We start from the raw sequence: 21,971 nt of genomic DNA on the forward strand, positions 1-21,971 counted from the left end.
CCAATAATCTGAAAAACAACATGAAAACACCAGAACCCAATCATCTTACAACAGAAGTATTTGAACACCCTAACACGGAAGAAGCGGAAAAAATTGACTTCATGAAAGCAATAGAGTCCCTTAAACAACATGTAAAAAACGCCCTTATAGAAATGGATGAGAAGTATAACAAAAAGTTTGAAGAAATGAGTAAATACGTACATGATACCCTGGGAAACGAAGAAAAAATGATCAAACAGGTAATGGAAACAGTTCAAGAATTAAAAACTGAAATGAAGGCAAGGAAGAAAACACAAACTGAGGACCAGCTGGTTATGGAAAATCTAGGACAACGAGCAGAGTCTACAGAAACAAGCATAATCAATAGAATACAAGAGATAGAAGAAAGAATCTCAGATTCTGAGGACACCATAGAGAAAATAAACGCACTGATCAAAGAAAACAGCAAAGCCAACAAATTCTCAACACAAAACATTCAGGAAATATGGGACACAATAAAAAGACCAAACCTAAGAATAATAGGAATAGAAGAAGAAGAGTCACAGTTCAAAGGCCCAGAAAATATTTTTAACAAAATTATGGAAGAAAACTTTCACAACATAAAGAAAGATATTCATTTAAATATTCAAGAAGCATATAGAACACCAAACAGACTGGATCAAAGAAAAACATCTCCTCGGTATATAATAATCAAAACACAAAACATACAGGTTAAAGAAAGAATATTAAGAGCTGCAAAGGAAAAGGGCCAAGTAACTTATAAAGGTAAACCGATCAGACTTACACCTGATTTCTCTATGGAAACCATGAAAGCCAGAAGTTCCTGGATAGATGTACTGCAGAAGCTAAGAGACCATGGATGCAAGCCCAGACTACTATACCCAGCCAAGCTATCATTCACTATCAATGGAGAAAACAAGACATTCCAGGATAAGAACAAATTTAAACAATACGTAGCCACAAATCCAGCCCTACAGAAAGTAATAGAAGGAAAATCGCAACCCAAGGAATCCAACATTGCCAACACTGCCTACAATAACTGAGGCATCTAGCAACCGTTCACCAGCACAACTCAAAGAAGGGAAACACACAAACTCTACTACAAAAAACAATAAGAATAACCAGAGTAAACAAACACTGGTCATTAATATCACTTAATATTAATGGGCTCAATTCACCTATAAAAAGGCACAGGCTAAGAGATTGGATATGAAAACAGGATCCAACAGTCTGCTGTTTGCAAGAAACACATCTCAACCATAAAGACAGGCATTTACTCAGAGTAAAGAGTTGGGAAAAGGTGTTTTAAGCAAACGGTCCTAAGAAAAAAGCAGATGTGGCCATACTAATTTCTAACAAAACTGACTTCAAACTAAAATCAATCAGAAGATATTGAGATGGACACTTTATACTCATAACAGGAACAATTTATCAGGATGACGTCTCAATCCTGAATATCTATCCCCCTAATATAAAAGAACCCACTTATGTAAAAGAAATATTACTAGAACTCAAGGCAGACATCAAACCGCACACACTAGTAGTAGGAGACTTCAACACACCGCTCTCTCCAAGGGACAGGTCAATCAGACAGAAACCTAATAGAGAGTTAAGAGAATTATTGGAGGTAATGAAGCAAATGGACTTAACAGACATCTATAGAACATTCCACCCAAATAGGAAAGAATATACCTTCTTCTCAGAAGCTCATGGAACCTTCTCGAAAATTGGCCACATACTCGGAAACAAAGGAAACCTCCACAGATACAAAAAAATATCATTGTCCACCTGTGTCTTATCTGATCACCACAGATTAAAGTTAGAAGGCAACAACAATACTACCCACAGAAAGACGACGAACTCATGGAAACTGAACAGTCAACTACTTCCTCGGTCAAGGAAGAAATTAAGAAAGAAATTAAAGTCTTCCTTGAATTTAATGAAAATAAAGAGACAACATACTCAAACTTATGGGACATGATAAAAGCAGTGCTAAGAGGGAAGTTCATAGCACTAAGTGCCCACTTAAAGAAAACAGAGAAAGCACATATTGGAGACTTAACAGCCCAAATGAAAGCTCTAGAAAAAAAAGAAGAAGACACAACTAGGAGAAGTAGAAGACTGGAAATAATAAAACTGAGGGCTGAAATCAACAAAATAGAAACACAGAAAACAGTCCAAAGAATCAATGAATCAAAAAGTTGGTTCTTGGAGAAAATAAAAAAGATCGACAAACCCCCATCCAAACTAATTAAATGACAGAGAGAGAATATGCAAATAAATAAGATCAGAAATGAAAAGGGGACAAAACCACAGACAAAGAGGAAATTCAGAGAATCATTAGATCTTATTACAAAAGCCTGTATGCCACAAAACTGGAAAATACAAAAGAAATGGACATTTTTTTAAAATAAGTACCATATACCAAAGCTAAACCAAGACCAGGTGAACGATCTAAATAGACCTGTTAGTTGCGAAGAATTAGAAACGGTTATCAAAAATCTCCCTTCGAAAAAAAAGCCCAGGACCAGATGGTTTCAATGCAGAATTCTACCAGAACTTCCAAGAAGAACTAATACCTATATTCATTAATGTATTTCACAATATAGAAACAGAAGAGTCATTGCCAAATTCCTTTTATGAAGCTACAGTTACCCTGATACCAAAACCACACAAAGACCCAACCAAGAAAGAGAATTACAGGCTTATCTCACTCATGAATATCGACGCAAAAATTCTCAATGAAATACTGGCAAACCGAATCCAAGAACACATTAGAAAAATTATCCATTATGATCAAGTAGGCTTCATCCCAGAGATGCACGGCTGGTTCAACATATGCAAATCTATCAATGTAATACACCATATAAATAAACTGAAAGAAAAAAAAACATATGATCATTTCATTAGATGCTGAAAAAGCATTCGACAAAATTCAACACCCCTTTATGATAAAAGTCTTGGAGAGATTAGGGATACAAGGTTCATACCTAAATATAATAAAAGCTATTTACAGCAAGCCGATAGCTAACATTAAATTAAACGGAGGAAAACGCAAAGCCATCCAACTAAAATCAGGAACAAGACAAGGATGTCCACTCTCTCCATACCTTTTCAATATAGTGCTTGAAGTTCTAGCAATAGCAATAAGACAACATAAGGGGATCAAGGGGATTTGTATTGGAAAGGAAGAAGTTAAGTTTTCGTTATTTGCAGACGATATGATAGTATACATAAGCGACCCCAAAAACTCTACCAAAGAACTCCTACAGCTGATAAACACCTTTAGTAATGTGGTAGGATACAAGATCAACTCCAAAAAATCAGTTGCCTTCCTATACACTAAGAATAAGGAAACAGAGAGGGAAATCAGAGAAGCATCACCTTTCACGATAGCCACAAATAGCATAAAATATCTTGGGGTAACTCTGACCAAGGAAGTGAAAGATCTATTTGACAAGAACTTTAAGTCTTTGAAGAAAGAAATTGAAGAGGACACCAGAAAATGGAAGGACCTCCCTTGCTCTTGGATTGGGAGGATCAACATAGTAAAAATGGCAATTCTACCAAAAGCAATCTATAGATTCAATGCAATCCCCATCAAAATCCCATCAAAATTCTTCACAGATCTGGAGAAGACAATAATCAACTTTGTATGGAAAAACAAAAAACCAGGATAGCCAAAACAATCTTATACAATAAAGGATTGTCTGGAGGCATTACCATCCCTGACTTCAAACTCTATTACAGAGCTACAGTATTGAAAACAGCTTGGTATTGGCATAAAAACAGAGAAGTCGACCAATGGAATCGAATAGAAGACCCTGACTTTAACCCACAAACCTATGAACACCTGATTTTCGATAAAGGAGCTAAAAGTATACAATGGAAAAAGAGAGCATCTTCAACAAATTGTGCTGGCAAAACTGAATGTCAATCTGTAGAAGAATGAAAATAGATCCATATCTATCACCATGTACAAAACTCAAATCCAAATGGATTACAGGCCTCAATATCAGTCTGAACACACTGAACCTGATAGAAGAGAAAGTGGGAAATACTCTACAACACATGGGCACAGGAGACCACTTCCTACGTATAACCCCAGCAGCACAGACATTAAGGGCCTCATTGAATAAATGGGACCTCTTAAGACTGAGAAGCTTCTGTAAAGCAAAGGACACTGTCACTAAGACAAAAAGGCAACCCACTGACTGGGAGAAGATCTTCACCAAACCCGCAACTGACAAAGGTCTGATCTCCAAAATATATAAAGAACTCAAGAAACAAGACCGTAAAAGGATAATCTAACCAATTATAAAATGGGGCACTGAGCTGAACAGAGAATTCTCAACAGAAGAACTTCAAATGGCCAAAAGACACTTAAGGTCATGCTCAACTTCCTTAGCGGTCAGGGAAATGCAAATCAAGACAAATTTAAGATACCATCTTACACCTGTCAGAATGGCTAAAATAAAAAACACCAATGATAGCCTTTGCTGGAGAGGTTGTGGAGAAAGGGTCACACTCATCCATTGCTGGTGGGAATGCAAACTTGTGCAACCACTCTGGAAAGCAGTGTGGTGGTTTCTCAGGAAATTCGGGATCAACCTACCCCTGGACCCAGCAATACCACTCTTGGGAATATACCCAAGAGAGGCCCTATCATACAACAAAAATATATGCTCAACTATGTTCATAGCAGCATTGTTTGTAATAGCCAGAACCTGGAAACAACCTAGATGCCCTTCAATGGAAGAATGGATGAAGAAAGTATGGAATATATACATATTAGAGTATTACTCAGCAGTAAAAAACAAGGACTTCTTGAATTTTGCATACAAATGGATGGAAATAGAAAACACTATCCTGAGTGAGGTAAGCCAGACCCAAAAAGAGGAACATGGGATGTACTCACTCATATTTGGTTTCTAGCCATAAATAAAGAACATTGAGCTTATAATTCGCGATCCTAGAGAAGCTAAATAAGAAGGTGAATCCAAAGACAAACATATAGGCATCCTCCTGAATATTAACCTTCATCAGGTGATGAAAGCAGACAGAGACAGAGACCCACATTGGAGCACCGGACAGAAATCTCAAGGTCCAAATCAGGAGCAGAAGGAGAGGGAGCTCGAGCAAGGAACTCAGGACTGCGAGGGATACACCCACACACTGAGACAATGGGGATGTTCTATCGGGAACTCACCAAGGCTAGCTGGCCTGGGTCTGAAAAAGCATGGGATAAAACCGGACTTGCTGAACATAGCAGACAATGAGGACTACTGAGAACTCAAGAACAATGGCAATGGATTTTTGATCCTACTGCACGTACTGGCTTTGGGGGAGCCTAGGCAGTTTGGATGCTCACCTTACTAAACCTGGATGGAGGTGGGCGGTCCCTGGACTTCCCACAGGACAGGGAACCCTGATTGCTCTTCGAGCTGATGAGGGAGGGGGACTTGATCGGGGGAGGGGGAGGGAAATGGGAGGCGGTGGCGGGGAGGAGGCAGAAACCCTAAATAAATAAATAAATAAATAAATAAATAAATGATAAAGGAGTGCGCCACCACACACAAAAAAAAAACAGTGTTAAAAAAAAACCAGTACAGAATGAAATCGCTAAAAATACAGAAATAAATTAATATAAAACTTATTGGTTGATTGATTTTTTTATTATTGATATAAAATCTATATTTAAAATATCATCAGTTTTTTTCTCATCAATTTGGGCTATAGAGTGAAACTCTGTCTCAAAAAAAGAAAGAAAAAATAGGGAGGAAAGAGGAAAAAGGAAAAGACAAAAGAGAAAAAGGGAAAAGAGAAAGAGGGAGGACAAGAAGAGGGAGAAGGAAGAGGAAAAGGGGGAGAAAATGTTGGATACAGAGGTTCACATATGTAAGCTCAATACTCAGAGGTTTAGGTAAGGTTTATGTTTGCTCTAAGGTTTGAGATGAGTGTGTAATACATAGCAAGCTACAAGTCAGTCTGGACTCCAGACTGATGTCTTAGCTCAGTAAACAAGAGAAATATATGTGATGTTGATACAAAAATATTTTGGTAATGGAAGCCACCAAATTATTGTCCTGCAATACCAGTAAATACCTTTAGGATACCTATCCTCTCATTCTCTTCTACTGTGGGTGTATTCCTGCTTCATTCTAAGAATGTGTACATTATTGTCTTTGGTGCTTGGAGCCACAACTTTCAATGTTTCCTATTGAATAGCATGGTTTAGGTCTCGTGCTTAATCACAGCACTAGAAAATAAGTGTTTTTGAAGACTCATTCATATCAGATGTCATCCTGATAAATGAATTATTCATGAGTCTGTTAAGATAAGGAATACTGCAGCATGAAAGCAAAGCATTAAAACTCACATGCATCAAAGAACCCTTCTGTGGAAGAATAGGACTCGAGGGCAATTGGGTTTGAAATAAAGATAATTCATGCAATTTTTCTTCAATTAGTCTCATATTCTAGATAGTAAACTCCTTCAGGCTAAGAACAATATTGAATTCAAATTCTGCAAAGTTCAATGTTATATGGTATAACCCTAAGTTTAACTACACTGGGTACCTCATTTATCTACAGTATAATTAAAATTTTATTTTGCAGTAGGTTCTTGTATTTTTTGTGACAAATTTCTATTTAAAAATTAATAAGAAGTAAATCAAATAGAAAATGTGTTTTATTAAGAGAAGCAAAAAGGATTATTTGGAGGAATAAAATTTTAAACATTGTCATGACCTCTTGCTGAGATAGAAGAATAGATGCGGAGAATATTGTATTATTTTCCTTTCTAATGTTCACCTCCTGCTATTTCATCAAATCAAAACAATCCATGATATACTTCCACTTTAAAAAAAAATCCAATAGAAACCCATAGAAACTGTATTTCCTCAAATTTAATACATGGTAATATAATAGTAACCAAAAATGAAATAGGACAACCACAGCAATATGCTGGAGGGAAGGTTATGTGAATGTGGTTTCTGCCTCAAAATATTACTGTACAGATCCAACACTTTTTGTTCTTATAGCAGTGTGAAATAATATGCTATGTGATGAGACAAGGGAAGAGAATGATGGAACCATTGTGATAAGGCAAGTGACGACAGATAGGATCACTCAACAAGAACTGTGATCCTGTGTGCACCAACCTAATACACAAAATAACAAAAGAATGACTAAAGAGAAAGAAGCAAACATAACATGGAAACCCCAGACAGAGGGATTAATCTATATTTCCAGAGAAGAATGGACAAAACACTGTTTCATCCACAAATGTGCAACATGTAGAAACCCATGAACTACTGATTCCTGCAATTATTAGCTTATGTTTTCAGACTGTCCTTGGCTACAAGTACAGACAGTATAAGCACAGCTGTGGACAGACTACCATCACCGTGCTTTTCAGCCCGGATAACAGCTACTTCAACAAGTCTTCACCATGGGAAACACAGAGGTGTGAGTGTACAAGAATTTAACGTTGGATGTTTTCCTCAATCACCATCTACCTTATTTTCTGGGACAAAGATTTCTTCCTGAACCTGAGCTCACTATTCAGCTAGGCTGTCTGGCTTGGATTCTCCTGCCACTGCCTCCGCAATGCTAAGGATAAACTCTTAGCATTATAATAAATATAATGCCTATAATCCTCAAGATTATAGAAACATGCTAATAAACATTGTTTTTACATCGTATTGGGGATCTAATTTAGGTCCTCGAGCTTGTGCAGCCATCTGAACAATCTCCCCACTCTCTAAGCATATTTCTTAAAATATTAAAATAATAATTGTCTCTTCCATCATAACCTTCTCAAACTGTCTTGATTGGCTCACTGAAACCGAGGAAGCTCAGAATAAGCCACCTCAACTTAAATAGACCACTCTAGCATGCTGAATATTTACATTAGAGACACGCAAAAAACTTGGTACAAAAAGATGTCTCTGGCCTTCACAGTGTTGTTTCTTCTTCTTCTTCTTCTTCTTCTTCTTCTTCTTATTATTATTATTATTATTATTATTTTTATTATTTTTATTAAAAATTTCCGCCTCCTCCCCACATCCCATTTCCTTCCCCCTCCCCCACTCCCCTCCCCTTCCCTCTCCAGTCCAACGAGCAGTCAGGGTTCCCTGCCCTGTGGAAAGTCCAAGGTCCTCCCCCCTCCATCCAGGTCTAGGCAGGTGAGCATCCAAACAGACTCGGCTCCCACAAAGCCAGTACATGCAGTAGGATCAAAACCCAGTGCCATTGTCCTTGGCTTCTCAGTCAGCCCTCATTGACCATGATCCAGCAATACCACTCCTGGGAATATACCCAAGAGATGCCCTATCATACTACAAAAGCATTTGTTCAACTATGTGCATAGCAGCATTATTTGTAATAGCCAGAACCTGGAAACAACCTAGATGCCCTTCAATGGAAGAATGGATAAAGAAAGTGTGGAATATATACATATTAGAGTACTACGTAAAAAACAATGACATCTTGAATTTTCATCCGTACAAATGGATGGAAATAGAAAACACTATCCTGAGTTAGGTAACCCAGACCCAAAAAGATAAACATGGGATGTACTCACTCATAATTGGTTTCTAGCTATAAATAAAGGACATAGAGCCTATAATTTGTGATCCTAGAGAAGTTAAATAAGAAAGTGAACCCAAAGAAAAACATATAGTTATCCTCCTGGATATTGGAAGTAGACAAGATTGCCGGGCAAAAATTGGGAACTTGGGGGTGGGGGTAGGATGGGGGTAAGGGGAGACGGGGAGAGAAAAGTGAGAAGGGGAGGATAGGGAGAGCTTGGGGGAATGGGATGGTTGGGATGGAGGAAGGGTGGATATGGGAGCAGGGAAGTATATATCTTAATTAAGGGAGCCAGTTTAGGGTTGGCAAGAGACTTGACTCTAGAGGGGTTCCCAGGTGTCCATGGAGATGTCCCGAGCTAGTTCCTTGGGCAGCTGAGGAGAGGGAGCCTGAAATGGTCCGATCCTATAGCCATACTGATGAATATCTTGCATATCACCATAGAACCTTCATCTTGCAATGGATGGAGATAGAGACAAAGCTTCACAGTGTTTCTTAAAAACAATTACTTAGTCCCTGTGTAGAAGAGGGAACATACAGCTCATCCCCAAAGATAAGAAGAATAAAAGAATTTTGCACGGTGGTAGATAAGGTACTAATAAATATGCCTATGCACATAATTTAGGTGTTTTCCCACAATTAATATTCTTTGTCCATTCTGTTGCCAAGAAAGCAGATCCATGCTTTGCCCACCCATCACCAGAGATCGCTCGCATAGATGATGGGAACAAATAAAGAGACCTAAAGCCAAACATTATGAAGGAAGTGAGAGACCTTGGAACACTTAGCCCTAAATGGGATGTCTCCATCAATTTCTTCCCTCAGGGTTCAGGGTGCTCTGTGGAAGAGGAGACAGTAAAAGAGAAAGAGCCAGAGGGGATGGAGGACACTAAGAAAACAGGGCCCCCTATCAATAGGATCAAAGCTCATATGAACTCACAGAGACTGAAGCAGCATGCACAGGGCTTGCATAGGTGTGGTCCAGATGGAGGTCCTTGGAGCTGAAAGGAGAAATGGACACACAGCTCCTTTCCTAACGGGAAGCTATCTCCAATTGACAGCCACTTGCAAAGGAAACACTCAGTTTTCTCTACGGGCATCTCACTGGGGAAACAAAGTACTCTTAAGGGTAGGCTCCATGTCAGGAAGGTAAATGACAAAGACAAAACAAACTCAGTAACATCTTTGTCTCATAATGCTGCCAGAGTTATTTTTTAACCATATAAATCTTTTGCACATATATTATGACTATCAGTTTTGTGCTTTTCGGTATTCCTGGGTGAGTGAATGTGTGTGTCTCTCTGCCTATGTGTTTTTTTTTTTTTATGCTTTTCCTATGGCTCCTTCTATTGTCTGGTTATTTTGTCCTATTTTGGCTTGTTTGTTTTATTTTACCTTATTTTATTTTACTATTATTCCTTAGGTGCCTATGTTTTACTGAGAGACAGAATGGTGTAGATCTGGAAAAAAGGGGAGGTGAGGAGGAACTGGGAGGAGGAGGAGGAAGGGAAACCTTAATCTGAATATATCTTATGAAAAATCTATTTCATTGAAAATCTTTGTCTAGCCTATTATTTAAGTAACTGTTCCTAAGTGCTACTTTGGGATTTCATATCTCTTCAATGATTCTCATGCTACGTAAAATCTCTATTAAATAAACGCACAAACTTTTATTCTATTGATCCAGCTCATGTTAATTTAATTCTCAGGCCTATCTGGGGCCCTGAAGAATGGACATGATGTTTCCTGCCTTTACCAAGCCATCTGTCCTTGTTGTACAGTGGATTTTAAACTTGCTTTTCTTCTTTTCTGCTTAGCTCCTATTAGCCTGTCAGAGCCCCCCCTGAAAAACTTTCCTAGAACTGTTTCTCTTTATGTTCACAAAATATCAAACTCACCAAATATTCTGAGTGCCTCTTTATACAATGCACTACCATTAAGCCTCTAGCACCTGCACCTGACCCCAGCTTCCTGGGATGGATAGCAAAGATGTGAAGAAAAACTTGGTGCAGATAATTAGAAACAACAAAATGCTTTAAAGTGTTCAGCATACCCTGAAGGAGAAATAATGGGCTATATGGAAATGAGGAGGAGTGGACCCTAAGCAACTAAGGAAAGGCTGGCAAATCAGTCAAGGAAGGATGAGGCAAGAAAACCAAAGCCAAACAAAACAAAACAGGATTTCAAATAAAGAGACAAACACATAGAATTACCTGGGGACAGAAGAGGAGGGAATATAGTAGATTTTAGGAGCTGTAAGAAAGATCCACCAAGTATAGGACTGAAGACGCTGGTTCGGAGCATGCCAGAGGCTGTGGACACTAGGGCAGGTATGAGTGCATTTTCCTCCACACAGCAGTTCATGCATGCCACTACCCAGCTGCAACTCCTTTGGCACACAGTGCAAGAAGTCCAAGCTGTTCCCTGAAAATCCCAGAGCCAAACACATTCCTCCCAGAAGCAGCAGACCTAGGACCAGCACAGCTGGAAGACAAAGTCATTGCTATGAGTGCATACTTGCTGGTCCTTAGCAGGTACCTCTTCCTCACTGATTGGATGTAATAATAATAATATTTAATAATAATAATAGCAATTATTATTTGCTTATTTTGAAACTTTCATTGTTTTTTTCCAGATCATTTCTTTTACCTTACTTTGGGAGTTTACTGTATATGGGGATCTTGTTGAGTTCAGATATAATTGTTTCTTTTGAAACACAATGACTAAACACTGTATTATAGATACTATTAATTATATAAAATGGGAATCACATAATTACATTCCTATTTTTGATAATTTTTGCAGAAGTGCTTGAAAATTAGAGAGAGATACAGTTACAAAGATTTATAATTTTTTCTTAATAAACCCCAAATCAGCTATATGTGTTTAAAGTAGATAATTCTCAATTGACTGTTTTCTTTTCTTTTTTTTAGTAAACAAATACTAAATTATAGCAATTTACTGCTGAAAAATAGCACAAAATATTTAGTATAGTTCAGCAATGTTCACTGAATTGTTTTTGTTGTGTCTGCACATTGAACTACTTGCCAATTATGACAGTTAACAAGGTTTTTCTTCAAATAGAGAAGAAGATTTATTCTCTCAACTTAGAATATATATGCTGGAATAAATCTCTGAGGGACCTCATTGCTAAAGAATCAGTTTCTTATTAGAGTTGCTTCTCCCACACCATGCCTTCTGCCAGATGGATATTGGGTACTCTGAATAAACAACCCAGTGGATCAAGCCCAGTCCTCATTCTACCCAGCAGACAGCAAACTCTCGTCCTCTCTTGCCAACCCATGGGTGGTAAAATAGAGAGATTCTGAGAGTGAAGTTGGCTGATGGTGGAAAAGGATGAGAAATCCTTCATAACTTTCCCTCTCTGCTGCAAAGGGTAAAAGGTACTGGTGGCAGCAATGCCATCAAGGAAGCCTTGTGAAGACAAAGCCACGCAGCATGTGAATGTAAATCAAGCAGAGTAAGGACATGTCTGAAGCGTGCTTGCAGGCTTCCTTTCTGCAGTAGACTAACGATAGCAGATTAGCAAGCATTTGCTCATACTTGTGCTATCAAAAGCATTCTAATATTCAAGGGTGTTTCCTTGGTGATAATACATATTGGCTTAACTTACTGCCCTTGCCAGACCAAACAATAAAAATTTATCATTCAATGCTTCAGTTGTAATTTTCTAGATGTTCATTTAAAGAAAGACCTAAAACAAATTTCTTACCACTTTAACATGTAATGAAAGTATAAGAAATGTAGGCTGTGTACTAACTAATTTAATTGAACATTTGTGTGATGGATGAAAATCATTAAAGAATACACAAATGCAAATCAGTAAAAGCCTTCTCTAGCTAAAATACAATAAAAGCAGTATTTTAATTTCGTTACATAAACTTTGCAATGATGGCTCATGTGCCAAATCAAGACCTTATCTGTTTTGTATACACAAGACACAACATTTAAATAGAAATATTGCAAAACATGCAGAGCTCTAACTGGCAATAGTATGTGAGAAATGATGATGTGTTGATTACTTTAAGCTGGCAAAAATATTACATGTGGTCCAGTTCACTTATTTATAGTTCTAAGCCATCAATATTTGTGGTCTCTTATCTATGCACACTTATTTGTTTATCCAGCTCAGTTCAGATTTATGTGATACACAAGGAAAAAAAAGTGAAAACTCAAAAGTAACATCACAGAAATAAATAAATACACATGGTGTTTGGCATCTTGACTAGCAGACCTTCCTTTCCAATAGGGACACATCTTACCTGCAACTCTTTTTCTTCTATCTTCCTTTGGAGCACTTGAAGACACTTGGTAAAATCAGTATGATCTTGGTCAGGAGTTGAAATAAGATCACAGCCCTACATGTTGAAGAGAGAAAGTTAAGAATAAGCTATGACTTCAGCACATGATCAAAAGGACAAGCTTCGAAAGTAAGGACATGCTATAAAAATAAAGATAAGCTATCATTAGATAAATCCTACAAGGCTAGTACTACTCCCTCATTAGAATCAGCATCATTATCTTTGTACCTTTTTCCTTTCACATAAAGGGACACACCAGGAATGAAGTTACAATTATAAGATGATTATATCAATCATTTTCCCTAAGGAAAGTACATATTTAAACATGTAATCAGTCCTTCAGAGATACCGATGTGATAACATTCAAGATTAACATAAGTACGTTGTATTAACAAAATAAAATATATTCACAGTGAAATTACCTAAATTAAAATGAAAGTATTTCTTTAAAAACTCTACTTTCTTTAAGCAGACCTCATCATTTGAGTTACATAAATGGAAAAACTAACATTGATATTGAACTAGAGGTTACATTTTATACTTTAGGTAAAATCTGGTTAGCTGTCCTAAAAGATTCCTTTAAAGTCCTGCTTCCCCAGATGAGCAGCAGCACAAAGAGTTTCCCTTGTGGACACATGTGTCTTGATTTATCCTTGAGACATTATGGAGTACGTTATAACTTCTTTGCCTTCTGTATAACTTCTCATCTTCAGGACACTGAAGCCTATTTCAGAGGAAAAAGCCTGAAGAGTGCAATTCTTCATATCTTGTGAACGCAGATGGATTAAGAACCTGGGGTTCTGAAAAGATATCTTCTTTCCCAAAGTCATACAGAGTAAAGGTGTATAAAACAAGACCGGGATGGATCTCTATACTTCTTAATTCAGGAATGAAACAATTCTTGGACTCTTGACAAGCAGCTGAGTAAGGGAAAGTTTAACATAACCTGGTGTATAGAGTTGCCATTCAAAGAGTTTTCAAGGATACAAAAACACCCATACGGACTTCTAAATTATTCTAAGAACAATCTCAGTAGATTTAAGGCTTCTTCTTTTACCTCAAGGTCTCTTTTAATGTGTCAAGCTCAAGCTGTGCGTTATTCATTTATGACTTCCTTACAATGAAGTGACCAGTGAAAAAATTAATTTCTCACCATTCAGAAATATATGATGCTCTAAAAGACACATATGTCATCTTTACAAGATCAAAGTCATAATTTCCTGACCCTAAAAGAACATTGAAATTTTCTATAATCACCAAGCAAGGGCATGAACAAGAGGCTGATCTAAAGCTAAGAATCTTAAAAAGAAAGACATATGCGAGTCACTTAGTGATATTAATAAAGTGACTGATAAGGCTGTCACCAACTACCATTATATGGAGAACTCCCTGAGGGTAGGAATTATGTTTCTTTCTGAACTGTTTCCCATTATAGCACCTGTCTGCTACACAGTAAGTATCTAATAAATATTTTTATGATGTTTATTTTTTTGAAATCTGGGAACATATTATATTAAATATGTTAAATGTAAGATATTTATAGATGTTTATAGAAATTTGTATTGGCAGTAGGCTGAGGCAGCATCTTCTTGCTAACCATACCACACTTAAGAACTGAGATTTGTCTTTCTTTTTAAAATAGTGACAATAGAACAATTATGCAAAAAAAAAAAAAGAAACCTCAACAGGCAAATAAACAGTAATGAATGAGTAATGGACCAGTCTACCTTCCAGGCTAACCTCACACAGTTAGCAGACAGCGACAGAGAAAATGTCAATTCAGCAGAATAAAATCTAGAGCCACTACAATATCTTACAGATTAAAGAAGACCACAATTGACCTGATGACTCTTAGCTACACAGCAATCCTCAGCAAGAGCATGGATACAGACATTCTGGTTATTGCCATGAAGAGGGACATGTTTATATCCATCTGAAAACAAAATGTCTTGTAATAGTTCTTGAATCAGCTCAATGAGAATGGTACTTATTATTAGTATTTTTATCTCTGAAAGTTGGAAACACAGTGAATGAATTACCCAGGGCTAGTGAAGTCATGCATCTTAAAGACAAACCACTTCAATACCCACCATAATTTCTAACTATACTCTAAATATTTATCCTTATACACACAGATAAGTGTGGTTTTCCCCTTACATCATAGGAACTTCCTTTAGCAACAGATGGAGACCATTACAGAGAGCACAACTGATCAAAACACAAGAGAACAAGAGACTACGTTGCCTAGTTCAAAATGATACATCTACAACACAACTCCTGCATGTAAAGCTCAGGGATCTTTGCAGAAGAGGAGGGGGAAATATTGTAAGAGCCACAAAGTAGGAAGTTTGCTGTGACGTGTGCGTCTTGTCTCACAGAAATGTCAGAGAAGCTACAAACAGGAAATTTCATTAACAAGGCTGCCTTACCAAGGCCCAAACAATGGTGACACCGCTAAACATGCTCATATAGAAGAAGGAAATCTCAAGGGCCTGCCTCAACCCTAGACAAAAAACCGTGGGCAACAGGGGGAGACTGAGAACAGGAGAAAGTCTTACCCATGGAAAAGCTTCCTGAAACCATTATCCAGTACTGAGTGGTCAGTCCTGAAATCATATACATACAAGTAAACATTTCAGAAATGGAACAGGTTATATTTATATAGCTGGGACTATATATATGTATATGTATATGTATATGTATATGTATATGTATATGTATATATGTATATATACACACATGTATAAATATGAGGACAATTAAAAAAAGATTATGAATTCAAGAGAGAACAAGGCATATGCTTGCCTGGTAGGGTTTGGAGAGAAAAGAGAAGGGGAACAATATATAATTCTTTTATGATATATATATGTCACTTGACCCAAATGAATAAGGTTGGGATACCTAACTCTACCTCCTCATTTGTAATGTAACCACAGAAATTCCCAGGTCAAGATGAGAAGAGAGACTCCTAACACTGAACAGTCAGAAGAGAATGAAACCTAGAATTTCTAGAAATCTTGCCTAAGATGCTTAAAGGCTATCACACCTAGGAAATTTAATGAGTATAAAAGACTAACAAAGCCGGGCGATGGTGGCGCACGCCTTTAATCCCAGCACTCAGGAGGCAGAGGCAGGCGGATATCTGTGAGTTCGAGACCAGCCTGGTCTACAGAGCTAGTTCCAGGACAGGCTCCAAAGCCACAGAGAAACCCTGTCTCGAAAAACAAAAAGAAAAAAAAATAAAATAAAAGACTAACAATGAAGTCACTGGAAGTGGAAACAGTTACCTGCATAGCAGCTTTCAAATTCAAAGAGAAGGTCTGCAAAATGAACTCCAGCCCAAATGCAGGAACAGCTAAGTATGACTTCATTGTGACATCACAACTTGGGACACAGGACTTGCATGATTGGACCTAGATCTAACTTGGAGGCCTCCTTCCCGAAGTGTAGCTTCCAAAGCATCATAAAGTCTTATGCAAGCTGCAAAGGAAGGGAAACAATAGATTTCCAGCCAGGAAGCCTGTGAACCACAACACTGACCAACATCGTGAACATACAGAAAGGTGCAATAGTGGCATTCTTTTTCTTGCAGGTAAGCAACAGCTCTCTAGTTGTACTGTAGGCTCTCATCCCTTATCAAAGAAGTGCCTCTTTACAGAAAATGGAGACCATTACAGAAATTCACAACTAGACACAATTCAGAGATCAACAGGTCATGGGGACTCCAGTCCCAATGGATGCATCTACAACACAACTCCCGTAACTAAAGAAGGCTCCAGAAACATTGTGGGAGAGGGGATGAAAAGACTGCGCAAGCCAAAGGATCAGGAAATCTGACGTGAAATGTGTCTCTGAGAAATGTCTAATTAAAGAATACCTGAACAATGATGAGATCAAGTCACAGTAACATGAAAAGGAAAGAAAAAAATCTCAAAATGTTCAATCTGCAAACAAAGAACAACAGTTAACTAATGACAACCGAGAGGAGGAAAAATACCCTCTCCCAGGGTTGAGATCGATAATTGATTATTCAATATAAAGTGGTCAGCCCTAAAGTCACACACACATTAGCAACAAAAATGGACTCAGAAGATTGCATTTATATAGTTGCATGTGCACACACATGTAACAATAATGATCTAAGAAAAAGAGGTTATCAATTTGAGAGTGAGACGGGCACATGAAATAGGTTGGAAGGAGTAAAGGGAAAGGGGAAAGTGAGTCAATTATATTTTACTCAAAATACATTAAAAATAAAAGTTGAAAAAATAAAAAGAGTATGAAGTTGGGAGGGGTTATTTTCAGGGAGATTATGGATTTGGAAGTGGATACTGGGAGATGAATGTGATCAAGCTACATTGTATAAAGGTTTGAAATTTTCAAAGAATACAAATACACACACACACACACACACACACACACACACACACACAGACTTGATTGTTCTCAGTCCTCTAGTAAAAAAAGTAAGACTAATAAAGAGGAAGTAGGAGGCAACAAAGAAAAAGATGGTACTGATGTAAGTTATCCACAAATGTACATCCATATTAGACAGGGGGATACTGATAACACTAAACAAACACTAACTTGTCAGAGTCAGAAACACTACAGTATTGAACATTTTCACTGATTGGATATTTTCTTTGTGAAAACATTAAAGCCCTCACAACAATCAATACAAAATGAAGAAGAAGAGGCCATGAAACTTAGCATTAGAAGGACTTGAGTTTTTACCTGGTGGTCTGCAAGATTAGTTTCCTAATAAGAAGACATATATTTTAATTAGAAACACACCAAAAAAAAAACCACACAAAGGTAAAACTACAATGACCTTAAATAGGTGTAAGGTGATATTCTTTGGGGAAAACTACATGTTCATTGATTTTTCTTAGTCACATAAAATTCAGTATTTTTTAAAGCAAAAAAAGTATTACTATTTTAAGAGCCAGCAGGTAGATCCAGTTTCACACTGCATACATCTGTATTTATTTCTTATCATTTAACATGTAGAAATTTATGTAACTCAATTTTATTAAGTTCCCTCTATAAATAGGCTTCTTTCTCAAGCTGGATTGTGATTTTTGATATTATATTCCATCAATTGTAGTTTACGATGACTTAAAACAAAAACATCTGGACTGATGACAAAATGTTCAGTATCTGTTGATGTTAAGGTTATTTTAATTTTTTTCTAACCTAAAAACAATCTTTTGAAGATGTGGAATCACATACCCATGTGAACTATCCTAAAGAACACAAACACTAGAGGAAAAGCAAGGTGTTAAGAAGTTAGAGAAACCACTTTACGAATTCTGTTCTAGTTTTTCAGTTGACAATAATCATATTCATCAAGCATCTCTCATCCTATAAACAAAAGCAAGATAAAGTTACATAAACTTAATTATAAGTTACCAATCAACTACTCTTTTAGGTCGCTATGTGTCATGTGTGTGCAGCTCTGTTAAAGAATGCTGTACAGTATCTGTGGTGGGGGAGGGATAATAGCTCACTACCAGAGTGCTTGCCTAACATGCAGGAAACCTAGTGTTTGATCCTAAGCACTGAAAATTTAAAACATACAACTATTATCTTTATCATATGTGAAGAAGAAGGGGTCTACCAGATATTATAAACATAGACTAGCAGAATTAAACACGAACACTATGACTAGTATCACATAAAATATAAATTTAATTTGATTACTCATGAGAAAGAGAAACAGAAAGACAGTCAGACTCCATATCTTCTTCTTGCCATTCAGAAAAAAAACTTCTAGAAAAGCTTGCTTAGGTTTAATGTGCATCTGAAGAAAGTCATTTTCAGTTCATTTTTAAATCACAGTTTTCCTTTTGACAGTTAGTGTGAAATAGTAGCTTTATCTGAAATAGTATTTTGGCTTTTGCACCAAGCCACATTCTCTATAAAATGACTTCATCAGGAAGCCTTGTACTGGGGAAATAATCATGCCTCTACTAATATGAAACTTGCCCTTTTGCAGGCTTGGATCTGTTCAGTATGACAGGCTTCAAAGTAGGATCATTAGATCAGAAGCCAAAAAACATTTTGAAAAATTCTTTACAAAAGTATCTTACATTTTATAATATGCTATATATATAGATAGATATTATAAAACATTATATATTTTATAATTCACATATAGAGTTATGTGTAATTGTTCCAAGCAAAAACTACCTTAAGGGTCTACATTATGTAGAATCTGTGTGTGTGTGTGTGTGTGTGTGTATACATGTGTGTGGAGAAAGAGAGACAGAGAGACAGAGAGAGACAAAGAAATACACAGAAGGTAACATAGAAAAAAACAAAGATCCTCAAGCTTAGGAAGGAAATAAATGCCCCCATCCAGTCAATGATACTCTATATGAAATTTGAAAATATTAATATAAAGTGCATCCAAAACAATGAAGAGTCAAAATAACCAAGGGATATCTTTGAAGTAAGATGGCTGACTGAACTTGCCCTTCCTCAGGTTTAAAGTAATTAAAAACAAGAATATTGGCAAACTGAAACAAAGGAGGACAAGTACTCCCAGGGCAGAGGTAGCCATCTGTATGGTGCAGAGCTTTCTTCTAGGAATATGACTGGTACCCAGCGATATGGAATATGCATCTTTTTGGATGAACACTCTTGAAGAACTGGGGAGAAAGATTATATGCACATTTGGAAACTGAACACTAGACAAGAAATAGAGTTAGGAAAGTGAACAGACTTCAGGATAGGTGATCTCTTAAATGAAATAAAAACTTCCCCATTTTACTCAAAATTAATAACCAATAAGCCTAAATCGAGAAAGAAACATCCAAACACTAGGAGCCAGTTTCTACCTACAAAGGGTAGGTTTACTATCCAGAAGAAGGAATGGCTAAAGATTGATAAAGAATAAGTAAGGACATGAAAAAAATAGGAAACTGTTTTGATAAACATGTTAGACAATAAGAAATAAGTCAAATCAATAATATAAAAAGATACTGGTTTTTATCAATCAGAAAAATGCAAACAAAGATCACATTGGTACACATCTCCCTACACTCATGAACAAAAATAAAATAACTGCATAATCAAACACCTTAACATTCTGATGATTAAAAAGAATAAACACACATAGAAGCACAGATGTATCATATGTTCATGAGATACAGACCCACAGACAAGTAACTGCATACAGTCCTACAGAGAATTGTTCTAGAACACTGTTGATACCACACCCCACAAGGCTCCACATATGATGTGGAATGGAGCAGCATTAGAATATGACCTATGCACACCCTCCCACAGACATGAAACTGTGTCTTTATTTCCTGCAGTAAATCCCACATGAGCAGCTGTTATGCAGAAACCTTAATGTTAAATGGTAAGGTAAAAGTCTACATGTGCTCTTTATGGATGGGATTCTTTTTTAACTTTATTTTATTATTATTATTAAAAATTTCCACCTCCTCCCCACCTCCCATTTCTCTCGCCCATCCCCCCACTTCCCCTTCCCCTCCTTCTTCAGTCCAAAGAGCAGTCAGGGTTCCCTGCCCTGTGTGAAGTCCAAGGTCCTCCTCACTCCATTATGGATGGGATTCTTTTCTTCTGAATTGCCTTTCAATTCTTGATTGTTTGAATCCCTCAATGCAGAACCTACTCATGCTTATGGCAACCAGTTATATTAATTATCATGTTTAATTAACAATTTTTGTTAAAGTACAAAAAGATATAAGGCATTATAATGATTTAGATTTAGCAATGAAACAAAGCTACCTTGAATTTTATAGGCAAATATACTTAAGTTGGGTGGTAATTACATGTTTATTACTTTTCCCAGTTTTACACCTCATGTATATCATACAATGGTTTTGAAATTACCTATAATTTCTTACTAAGCAAGGGCAGAAAAGTAGGGTAGGTTAACTTTTCTAGTGCTAGTGGCTAAAACAATCATTAATGCTGATCAAACTTGGCCTTCTTACATCCTGCCCATTAAAATAATGCAATCCTACAGTGACAGGAAATTTATGTCTAATATATTGAAATCTGAACAGTTCTATTAAAAATCTATCACATTATATGTCAAGATAGAATATATCACCATTTATTGTCTTATAACTGGTCTTAGTTGTACTCTATGGAATCATATAAAATTAAAAACATTTGCCTAGAATTTTATTTTCTGGTATGCATTCCATTGACACTGATTGTTAAGTCATTTTTATTTTATTATTTTATTGGAAAAATTTCCGCCTCCTCTCCGCCTCCCATTTCCCTCCCCCTCCCACCACTCCGCTCCCCCTCTCCCCACACCATTCCCCCTCCCTCTCCAGTCTGAAGAGCAGTCTGGATTCCCTGCGCTGTGGGAAGTCCAAGGTCCTCCCCCCTCCATCCAGGTCCAAGAAGGTGAGCATCCAAACAGGCTAGGCTCCCACAAAGCCAGATCATGCAGTAGGATCAAAACCCAGTGCCATTGTCCTTGGCTTCTCATCAGCCCTCATTGTCTGCCATGTTCAGAGAGTCCGGTTTTATCCCATGCTTATTCAGTCACAGTCCAGCTGGCCTTGGTGAGCTCCCAATAGATCAGCCCCACTGTCTCAGTGGGTGGGTGCACCCCTCGTGGTCCTGACTTCCTTGTTCATGTTCTCCCTCCTTCTGCTCCTCATTTGGAACTTGGGAGCTCAGTCCAGTGCTCCAATGTGGGCTTCTGTCTCTATCTCCATCCATCGCCAGATGAAGGTTCTCCCATATCCAGGCGGATGAGTATATGTTTTTCTTTGGGTTCACCTTCTTATTTAGCTTCTCTGGGATCACAAATTATAGGCTCAGTGCCCTTTATTTATTGCTAGAAACCAATTATTGTTAAGTCATTTAAGACAGAATATCAAGTAATAAAAATTGTCCTCCTCGGCTTCAAAGTGCTCAGATATGAGAGAGATGTGTTTGCTCCCTGGCTTCATCGTGATCTAAGGACAACAGCGATGAGGGAAGTTGAATACAACACCCTTCTTGAGAATCTCAGGTTCTTACTGGGCCAGGGTATCTGAAAGCAAGACCCACAGTGAGT

General features: G+C 37.3%; 1 protein-coding gene across 2 annotated transcripts in view; it reads right to left on the reverse strand.

Annotated features, from left to right (window-relative positions):
- Positions 1-21,971, reverse strand: part of Tpk1 (thiamin pyrophosphokinase 1) — a 362,458-nt gene that overhangs the window by 177,242 nt on the left and 163,245 nt on the right. For both annotated transcript variants that reach the window (XM_041634882.1, XM_041634881.1), the window contains exon 6: positions 12,878-12,973. In XM_041634882.1, coding sequence (XP_041490816.1) covers positions 12,878-12,973 — 96 coding nt within the window. The remainder of the gene's footprint in view (positions 1-12,877; positions 12,974-21,971) is intronic.

Source organism: Microtus oregoni, unplaced genomic scaffold, assembly GCF_018167655.1.
Source record: "Microtus oregoni isolate MIOR12 unplaced genomic scaffold, Mior012 000046F_ref0000063, whole genome shotgun sequence".
In the NCBI taxonomy this organism is placed as follows: domain Eukaryota; kingdom Metazoa; phylum Chordata; class Mammalia; order Rodentia; family Cricetidae; genus Microtus; species Microtus oregoni.